Below are 10512 nucleotides of genomic sequence, written 5' to 3'. Positions count from 1 at the left end.
TTGGATTTTGTAACAGGCCAAGCTGATTGCAAGTTTACTCGTTGCACAAAAATAATCCACTTGATGTTTCCCACTCCAGGAACACAGGAAATAATAAAAAACCTGCAATACTGAATGTGCACACCATTAAATTTGGTAAAACTTGTCAATGGGAAATTACATCAAGAATGTTCGGATATGGGTTTCACCTGTAACACGTAGTTTCTCCACAAAACAGAGGCAACAGTTGCGCCATCTGTTATCCTAGTTTACAAACAACGCGGGTAAACAGAATTGTTTATTTACGTTGATATGATGCTTCGATTTCATTTGAGACGGCAACATATCCCCCTCCCTAGTGTCGTTATAAAAAAGCAGAAAATGGGTATATGCCAATACTATCAGTTGAGAGCAAACCATTACTTTTGAGCTTAGAGTAAAGATCCTTCGCGAGCCGCTTAACAATATAACGCAACAATCAGATATCACCATGATCCATTTGAGTGCGCCGACTTGTTTGCCACGAAAACAGAACCAAAATACAATTGTTTGTTGAGACAACTTTAATTACTTAACTTTTAATGTCTGTGCTTCTTGTAGTTTGAATAAATCTGTTTAACCAAAAACGTAAAGAATGCAAGTCCAGTACCAATGCCTAGAATTAAACCATAATTTCTTAAGGGCAAAAAAAACTTGTTTATCACCTTGATTCGTCATGATGTTCATCACGTAGATCATATGAAATACAAATGAAGTAAAAAGACTTCTTCGCTGCGAAATATTGCTTACTTCTTTGGGTTGGCTGTTTGATTCTGAATCAATGGAAGACGGACTCAAAGTGTTCTTCACATTCCTTGATATATGGCACAACAAGGCTAAATCCATCCCCACTCGTCAGGAAGGTATAGTCCATCATTGCTACACGATCCATCGTTAAGTAGAAAGAGTTCGCCACGCCATCGATACCCTTACAGAATTTACAAATAAAAAAACATGATGCACATAAGTTATCTGCTGAAATTCAATGCATAACCCATTTTTCCGCTACCTCATCATTTACGAGTTGATACAACATACCCTCATGCGTCCCGTACATATTCGCCATAGTTTGATTAATTAGCACGAACGAATACCTGTGGAATAAAGAGAGTAGTTTTTTAAAATAACAAACAACAAATAAGCAGACAAATTAATTCCAACCTACGTAAGGTTTAATTTTTGCTGCTAGCCATTCGGTCCTCGCTTTTAAGTATCGAAAGGTGGTAGCTAAATCCGAATAAATAAAGAATTGATAAGTTTCGTACTATACCATTTTCACTAAAGAATAGGACATTTAGGACATGATGATTATTTCTAACAAGAAAACATCTACACTGGTACTTACATCAAACATTTAAAAATTGAAGTGGCGACCAGTGAAAAAAAAAAAATTAAACAAATCATTGACCACTCAGCGTAGAAACAACTGTGTGCCTTGGCATTTGAGTGTCGAAGACTGGATTAGAAATACGTTCATTGCAATGGCTGAACTTTTGCAAACAGGCTGTTGGAATCGATGAGTCTGAATAAATGAAAATACAATCAAATTTAAACATTAACTATTTAGTTGTAAATGTCAACTACTTGAGTCGTTGATGAAGCACAACTTCTCCATTGGACGCCTTTTGATATAACAAGGCCTTTTAAAGTTCACGTAGTAAAGATGTCAGACAAAATTCTTCTGATTTTGGGGCTCCCATTTGCAGTCATCTTGAATAACTTTACCAAAACTGCAAATTCACTCAGCATAACCCTGGCAAAACAATTACGAAATGCAAATTAAATTTTCCCTATCTAATGTTGCTAAAGAAGTGGTTGCTGAACATAGACAAAGACATAGTTTCCAAGTCATTTCCTTGCAGACCGTGTAAAAAAAGCTTCTTACCGTGATTTGAAATTCTATTTTTGTTTTCTGTCACAATGTCATGCGACTAAATTTCATTACAAGCTGTATTACCGACACCTAGACAGCATACCATTAACCTCATTTTCCACCTTTAGATGTCACTACAAGGCGTACCATTTACCTTGATTTCCACCACTAGATGTCGCTACGTGGCGTACCATCTACCTCACTTTCACACCTTCAGATGTCACCACTTCGCGTATCAATTTACCTCACTTTTTGGCGCTCCCGTTCAAACTGGGAACGATTTGCACAGCATTTTTTCTCGGCATGTCAAGTTCTATAGCCGCTGTTCAATACGAAACCGCCATTACGCCCCGGTATTTGATAGCGCAAACACATTTAGTAGAGCAACTGTTGGTCCAAAACTGTAAGATACCGGAACATATTGGCGATTTAGTAAGGACTGCCATCTCGGAACTTTCTGTCACTGCGTACTTGAGCAACCATCTTTCATTTGATCTATGCAATATATCTTTTAGCCCTAGCTAGCAGAGCTTTTGGCATTACCTGAGTTTCCTGATCGTCTTTTTCTGGTGTTGTTCAAAACCAAGTATGCTTAATGCCCAAATGATTTAGATCAGCTTCGTCCAAAATTTTAAACCTGACCCCCGAGAAGACAAATACTCCACGATTAAGGAAATCGATCAATCGCACCGCGGTCGCGACAACAATATTACACTCAGCTTGAATATTTCATCGCTGATAGCTGGTGACAATTCCTCCACATATAAGCACAGACTTTAAAATCGAACTGTAGGAGAATTTACACGCCACGCGGTGAATTTGAATGGCCAATTCACGAGTGGGTGCGACAATTACAACTTCTTGCTTTTACTCCATGGCATGAGAAGCAGCAGCAACACCTTGTTCTAACAATGTTCAAAACCGTTCCAAGTACGCCACCTGCATGAAAAATGTTAAATTTTAGATGACTTAATCAATGAATATAAAGATAGCCAAAGACCATGCCCTTAAACAGTTCCTTTTCCATGCATGTCACAGCTTCCGGAATGTATTGCTCATGCTGCTTTCCAACTTTCTTTCAATTCACTGAATAGATCTAGGCAGCCTTTCGAGGTGTGGCCAGCTTCATGACACTAGGGGTGAAACCATATTAAAGTAATCACACTACAAATGCAAGAAAACACTTACTTTGTGACCCCGAACAGAAAAAAAGTAGATCAATTAAGCCAATCTAAAAATATGCCTTTTCTTCTGTAAGTGATGAAGATGGAATTTTCTGTCCCTATTTGTTTCTGCCATGGACTGTGGGGTCCAACGATACAAAAGCAAGTTAAACGATTAAAAAACAGTTGTAACACCAAGCATTACTGAACGACTTGCCTACCTAAGGAAACCGCTAGAACCATAATGTTTGTATCCACAATCCTGAAATGAAATGACAAGCTTTGTATATTTCACTAATTCTCATTTTGAAAAAAGGACAAAACCTGACTGCATGAATGAGCAGTTTGGCTTGATGCCTTTTTTAAAAAGCAAGAATATTGCCATTATCACAATGTGCCTGTCGTGCTTACTTTTCAGGACACGAGTTACCGTCAATGGTAGCAAACAGATAAACTCTTCTTGTGTTCATGGTATAAGATAAAAATATTGGCAATGAATAATGTAATAGTGGAATGTGGAAAAATAATATTACCATACATCTATGATCCTTCTTAAGGGCCATCTGGCATGGAGATGAGAGAACGAGGGCCAAGGCACCACGAAGTCTTGTTCACAACTTGTGATATTCTCTAAAATTTAGAAGAAAAAATACAAGGACTCTGCATAAAAAGAATTACTTCTCATAGTTTCTTCTTAATAACGTACCATTCATTTTGTCATTTGAAAAGGAATTTCAAATATTAGGTATCCTCAAATTAAAATTCTAATTAAGTCAAATATTACTTTACCATTGCTGCCTCATGTGTCCAATATTTCGCGCGTCATTTGCACGCCACCAGTCTCGCACACGACAAAGAACTAGAAAATGGCGACTGATGCCGGTTCACAAAACTCAAGCAGCGTTGCAACACATTTCAAAATGGGAGGCGAATTAAGACTAGGGCTCTGCCCCGATCGTTTTTGATCGGGGCAAACCGTCGGTTCAGTTTAGCCATTTTGACTGCGGTTTGGTTTTCGGTTTGCAACTGGGCATAACCGGTTTGAACCGCCATCAAATCTTCGTTGTTGAAATTTTACTGAAATAAATTTTTACTGAGATGGCTGTTTGTCTTTCGGGTTTACAATGGTAAGTTTTGTATTGTTGGGAAAGATAAATTCATGTTGCGGCTCTCGTGCAATAGGTCCACCAACATCATTAACACACACACATAAATTCGTGCCAATTGTGAAATACTTAACCAAACCGTACCAAAATCTGTATTTCTTCAAAATTATTTGGGCGTCGCTCAGAATGAAAAATTGGACACAAAAATTATAATCAAGTTGAGCCTCAAACGCATGGATAGGAACGCGTAATGAGGTACAACAACTTGGGGAAAGAGGTACAGAAGTGAACCCAAAAAGCAGAGATAGAATCCGATATGTGAACAAATTATTTCAATGGGTAAAAAATTATGGGTTAAACAAAAGAAAAATAAAATAAGTAATTCATTAATGGGTCTTGCTGTTAGATGTTTCTAGTACGTCGAGTACGTCGCGGAGGTGGTGGTGGTGAGGTATCCTCCTTAACAAGTTCAGGTTCGCTAGTTGTTTTCTTGCCACCACGTGTCCGTTTCGTGGCCGGCACGGCCGGAGATTCAGCCGGGCCTTTCTTTTGTCTTGAACGTTTAGCGGCCGGTGCTTTCTCTTCCTCTTCTTTGGCTGTAGCGGCCAACGTTTCAATGTCAGGGTCACGTTCCAGCTGGACAGAGACTTTCTTCGCCGAACGAGTGGATCTAACCGGCGAATTCACCGTTTCGGCCACGTCAAAATGAACTTTGAGTGAGCCCTTTGCCCGAGTAGGCCTTCCACTTTTAACGGATGTAACTGGCGATCCATCCGCTTCATCCGGCACGTGATTGGCGTGAATGTCTGCAGCATGTCCTTTACCTTCGTGTAACATTTCCACATCATCCAATCCAGCAGCAACGGGTTTACTAACTTTCGCCTCACCACGACGTCTTTTGCCTTCCGGCGCTTCTGGAACACGTTTGACAGCACCTCGACGTGTTGTTTTCTTCGTCACTTCATCATCTTCAGACGAGATTGATTCATCAGCTTTGTGCGTCGCAGTGTATTCTTCCACCGTTTTGCTTTTTGCAACTTTGGGTGGACGTCCTCGGGCACGTCGAACCGGTTTGACTTCCTCGGGTACGCCCCACTCTTCCCCGCTTGACACAGAGGCCCTTTTGCGGGCCACTTTGGCCGTCGTGGTTGGATCGACGTCGATGCGTTGCAGTCGGACAACAGGAGACAACGTCAATTGCTCTTCTATTCTCCTTTTGGAACGCAACGGCCGGCTCTCGACCTCCTCTGACTGGGTACTGTCCGATTCGGATGGCCGTTTGCCTCGCATCGATCGAACTGCCTTTGGAGTTTCTACTTTGATCGATGGGGTTCTGCGACTTCGTTTTGGAGTGCTGATTTTGGCTAAAGGTTTGGCCTTTTCCTCAACGACTTGCTCTTCTTTTTCGCTGCCAGATGGAACAGTTCCATTCGATTCCGGTTGGCTGTCGGAATCTGATGAAGGTTGCTTCCGTTTCGTGCGTCCAGTCGGTTTTGGAGTATTGCTTTTCGGAACAGCTCGACGACCTCGTCGGGGAGGAGTGGCCTCTTTTTCAACCTCTTCAGGATCTTGTTCCACATTCGACTGGGGTTCAGCAACTTCCTCTCTTTTAGTTTCATCTTCGTTCGATTTTTCGTTAGCCTCTACTGCAGGTGTTGCTTCCTCAACTGGATCCTCAGGTGATCCTTCTGGAACAGGAACTTCCTCGACCTTTTCCTGTTCGGATGTTAGAACATCAGCATCTTTCACGTCAGCTGCTGTCAGAGTCTTCGATGGCTGCTGGACTTCCTTCGCGTCCTTATCATCAGCTTTGGACGTGTTTGTTTTAGCAGCAGCAGGTTTACGACCTCGACGTGGAGGAGCCACTTGTTTTTTAGCATCAACCTCTTCAGTTCCTTCAACTTGGGTCGGCTGTTGTTCTTCAACTTGTGCTGCAACGACATCCTCCTTATTGACAATCGTTTCAATGGCTTCCACTGAAGATTCAGTTGTTGATTCTTCCGTAACAGCTTCAACACACTCTTCACTCACTTTAGGTGTTTTCATGAGAAGGTCAATGCCATCCACATCAGAATAATCAGCTTTGGGAGTAGCCGGTGCAGCTTTGGGAGTTTTCAAAAGCCGCTTCATTCCACCAACATCTCTGTAATCCGCTTTGGGAGTGTTTGTTTTAGCAAGACGACGACCTCGACGTGGAGGAGTCGTTTCTTTCTCAATTTCAGTCTCTTCGACTTGATTAGTTTGTTGGTCAACGACTGTGCTTTCTTCAGAACTTTCGCTGATCGTGTTCACGACCTTTTCTTTTGTTTCTGCGGATTCCTGCGATGCCTCGGCTGTTGATTCGGACACGGTCTCATGTTTTTCTTCTTCGATGGTTTGAGAAACAGGATCTTTCGGTGTTTTCATCAAAAGATCAACACCTTCCACATCGGAATAATCTGCTTTGGGGGTGTCAGGTGCAGCTTTGGGAGTTTTCAAAAGTCGTTTGACTCCACTGACATCTCTATAATCCGCTTTGGGCGTATTTGGAGTCTTGGCAGCTCGACGTCCTCGACGTGGAAGAGGAGCTTCTTCTTGTTCATCAGTAATTGTTTTACTTTCATCAACACTCGAAGCCACGTCCTCCTTCATTATGACGGTCTCTACATCAATATCAATAATAATTATTATCAATTGAATATCAAAATCAATTTCTACAACCCACCTGTTTCGTTAAGATACCAGATGAGCTTCTGATGTTGATTCCTCAACATCTTTCTCGGTTAATCCTTCAGAAACATCAACATCCTTGTCTTCTTTATCGACGATCTTTGGTGTTTTCATCAGAAGATCAACACCTTCCACATCTGAATAATCAGCTTTAGGAGTATCAGGTGCCGCTTTAGGAGTCTTCAAAAGCCGTTTGACTCCACTGACATCTCTGTAATCTGCTTTGGGTGTGTTTGGCGTTTTAGCAGCAGCAACTCGACGTCCTCGACGTGGAAGAGGAGCTTCTTTTTCTTGTTCATCGGTAGTGGCTTTACTTTCATCAACCACGTCCGCATTAATCGTCTCTACAATTGTTTCGCCTGATTGCAGAGGAACTTCCTCCACAACGTCCTCTGTTAATCCTTCAGCAACATCAACATCCTTCTGGGGAAGAGGATCTTTCGGTGTTTTCATCAAAAGAGCAACACCTTCCACATCGCAATAATCAGCCTTGGGGGTACCAGGTGCAGCTTTAGGAGTTTTCAACAGCCGTTTGACTCCACTGACATCTCTGTAATCCGCTTTGGGCGTGTTTGCCGCAGCAGCTCGACGTCCTCGACGTGGAAGAGGAACTTCAGTTTCTTTTGTTTCTTGCTCATCAATTTTAGGGATAACTTCTTCGTTCTTTTCTTCATTTACTGAAGCGTCTTCTTTGGTTTCTTTTATGGATTCGACAGACTTTAATGGCGTCTCAGATGTTGATTCCATGACGACATTATCGGCTGCTTGTTCAGATAGAGTCTCATGTTTTTCTTCCTCGATAATTTGAGATGGAATTTCTTTTGGTTTCGGTGTTTTCATCAAAAGATCAATGCCTTCCACGTTCGTATAATCTGCTTTAGGTGTTCCAGGAACTCTCGGGATCCTCAAAGTTCGTTTGACTCCACTAACATAGTCCGTTTTAATTGGCACAGCTCTGCGACCTCGTTTTGAAGCTGTGGCCGATTCCTCTTCTACTTCACTTTTCTCTTGCAATTTTTCATCTGATTTACTTTCGCTCACGATTTCAATCGTTTCATTCCTTTCTTTTACGTCACTTGCTAATTTCTCAACAGCTTTGTCCTCTGAAGGCGTTTCTTCCATATCCTTTTCATCGCCAATAATTTCCTTGGTCGTTTCTGGAACGGGTTTCGATTCCTCCGTTTCGGCCATTTTTTCAGGTTCAGAAATCTTAATTTCTTCGCTAGTTTGAGGAACAACATCTTTGGGGGTCTTCATGAGAAGATCGACACCTTCCACATCGGTGTAGTCAGCTACTGGCGTGCTAGGAGCTGCTTTAGGTGTAGCCAAAAGTCTTTTGACTCCTCTGACATCCCTGTAATCAGCTTTAGGTGTGTTCGGTGGAGGTTTGGGCGTTTGGAGAAGCTTCTTGACACCTCGTACATCAGTATAGTCGGCTTGAGGTGTTTTACCAACAGAACTGACGGTCGTACGTGTTGATTTGGGGGTTTCGAGAAGACGTGCAACTCCTTCCAATTTAGGACTTTCAGTTAACGTGTCAACTGCCTTTGAAATGACATCATCAGCTTTTGGCGTGTCGGAAACTGGACTTTGAATTGGAGTCTTAGCCGGAGAAGATTCAGGAGTCTCCATCGCTTTTTCTCCAGCGGCATTGATATTAATAATATCGATTTGTTCCACTCTTTCAACCACGACAGCTGCTGATGTCTCAACTATGTTCGCTACATCTTCAAAATCAACAGCCTCGGGCAATTTAATATCATCGACAGGTGTGACTGGAATGAGTTTCTCTGTCTCCACTAGATGCTGGGCTTCTCCAACATCAACTTGAGGAGATTGAGCCTCTTTCGTTTTCACAGGAACTGGCGTCTCCTGTACTTCCAATGCAGCAGTAGAATCGATGATTGAGCCATTTTTCACTGATGACATATCTTCCGGGGACAGAGTAATGCCTTCCTCTTCATCGCCCATGTTCTCTGTTAAAGACGATGTCGTGAATGATCGTAGCAATTCAGTGCCGTTTGTTAAACGTGACGTCGTCATGGCCGAAACTGGAATTTCCACTCCGATGAGGTCTTCAGAAAATAATGAAGTGTCTTCCATTTGTGTAAGAGATTCTTCCTCTTGTTCAACAACTTCAGGGCCAAATTCGTCTTCTTCAATGGGTTCGTCAAGGAATGAACAACATTCTGATGGAACGGCGGCAATATTTGATACGTCCGACAAGGTTGACATGGCATCAACTGACATTTCCAAATTGCTAGGGTTTGAAAGTTCAGGAAATTCAGCACCTATCCCTAAGGATGGACTACTGTCCACAATGGCAGTCTCGCTGGATGGTGCCAAACTAGAAACATCTGCATCTTCCGAAATGATTGTTTCATCAATACATTCTTTATTATGGATGGCTGGCTCTTCTTTTGATGGGGACTCTATGGTGGCATCCTGTTAAGACATTTGAGTTACTTTTAAGCTCGCAAGAAATACATTTTATATATTACCTCTTCGACCAGTGGATCAATCACTGATCTTGTAAATTTCAATCCAGAATAACGAGTAGAACGCCGAGGAGTGGAGCCTTTTTTAATGGGAGTAGCCGGCGGGAGAGATTTGTCAAACTGTTCGGGACTGAGATAAGGACCGAACGATACACGTTTGGTGGCTGGAGTACTAAGCACTTCTGGCAAAACTTCTTCTTCTTTTTCTGTGTTGCAATCAGCAACATCACCATTTTCTTCTATATCTACAACTTCGGCATTAAACGAATCAGACGAAACTCCTGATATTGGTTTACCTAACAAACAAAGAAATGTAATATTTTTCTTAAACACTTGATTCTAAAAAAATTACTTGGCAATGGTTTGTAATCGGGAGGTAAATATTCAAACCGCAATTTCCTTCCACCAATTAAAATAACGTCTTTGTGATTGAGTTTGATGGTATTGACAGGGTCAACAACGGTTCCATTAACTTGTGTTTCATTTCCATGAACTTCTAAAGATGCCTCTCCAGAAGCTTCATCAATCTTGAATATGCAATGTGTGAGGCTGACGTCAGCAGAAGAGATTCGTATATCAGCTGCCGTACTCCGACCAACCACACAGCTAGTTGATATAAGGGGAAAACCATGACCTGACGGAACAAGAGGTTCATCAAAGTTTGCCAAGTGACAAGCAAAAAAAAATTTTAAAAGGCTTACCTCTTGGCTCATCACCATTTTTTTGCAAAACCACTACTTGACCATATTTTGGCTTCGGAAGCTTAACTGATAAGTCAGCCATAGTTTAATCTGCTTCAACAAGTTTACATCATTACCACATAAGAAAGACTGATATTGCACACTGCCACACGCCAAGTTTTCAATCTACTCACCTTGGCGTTGTCGGAGGTTTTTGTTTCAACACTCTGAAAGATATCCCAGATTTTCTAATCTGACACGTAACTCTTCAAGCAAAATCAAATTCCAAAAGAAACACCAAACGCGACGATGCATTTAATGGGTAAACAATCTTATGAAAAACCGGCGGGGTCTTAAACTTGTGTGTACGCGTGTGTGTAAATCATGCCACCAATTCACCGTTTTCACCAACAATGGCGAAGCACAACTCTTACTGCGATGAACGCGCCAAATTCGAAAAACTCT

General features: G+C 41.8%; 1 protein-coding gene and 1 long non-coding RNA gene across 2 annotated transcripts; both read right to left on the bottom strand.

Moving 5' to 3' along the window:
* Positions 1 to 2938: 2938 nt before the first annotated feature.
* On the bottom strand, positions 2939 to 3320 carry LOC130685972 (uncharacterized). Its single transcript, XR_008999772.2, has 3 exons — positions 3276 to 3320; positions 3080 to 3193; positions 2939 to 3024 (listed from the first exon to the last, which is right to left on the bottom strand). It is a non-coding gene; the product is annotated as an uncharacterized LOC130685972 (long non-coding RNA).
* Positions 3321 to 4172: 852 nt separating this feature from the next.
* LOC130687435 (proliferation marker protein Ki-67-like) lies at positions 4173 to 10468 on the bottom strand. Its single transcript, XM_059495660.1, has 6 exons — positions 10242 to 10468; positions 10069 to 10158; positions 9720 to 10001; positions 9371 to 9663; positions 6998 to 9314; positions 4173 to 6580 (listed from the first exon to the last, which is right to left on the bottom strand). The coding sequence occupies exons 2-6, from the start codon at positions 10148 to 10150 to the stop codon at positions 4563 to 4565; spliced, it is 4992 nt and encodes a 1663-aa protein (XP_059351643.1). The 5' UTR covers positions 10151 to 10158; positions 10242 to 10468; the 3' UTR covers positions 4173 to 4562.
* Positions 10469 to 10512: the final 44 nt, after the last annotated feature.

Source organism: Daphnia carinata, chromosome 6 (assembly GCF_022539665.2).
Source record: "Daphnia carinata strain CSIRO-1 chromosome 6, CSIRO_AGI_Dcar_HiC_V3, whole genome shotgun sequence".
Lineage (NCBI taxonomy): Eukaryota > Metazoa > Arthropoda > Branchiopoda > Diplostraca > Daphniidae > Daphnia > Daphnia carinata.
The sequence above is the reverse complement of the archived record's forward strand: the minus strand, read 5'-3'. Positions and strand labels throughout refer to the sequence as shown.

What these genes read in the sequence shown, in the direction of transcription:
- LOC130687435 (XM_059495660.1), bottom strand. Translation starts at nt 10,150, where the DNA reads ATGGCTGACTTATCAGTTAAGCTTCCGAAGCCAAAATATGGTCAAGTA. An exon ending in CGATTACAAACCATTGCCAA is followed by an intron (nt 9,664 to 9,719) that starts GTAATTTTTTTA and finishes TTTGTTTGTTAG; the next exon opens with GTAAACCAATATCAGGAGTT. An exon ending in TTGATCCACTGGTCGAAGAG is followed by an intron (nt 9,315 to 9,370) that starts GTAATATATAAA and finishes ATGTCTTAACAG; the next exon opens with GATGCCACCATAGAGTCCCC.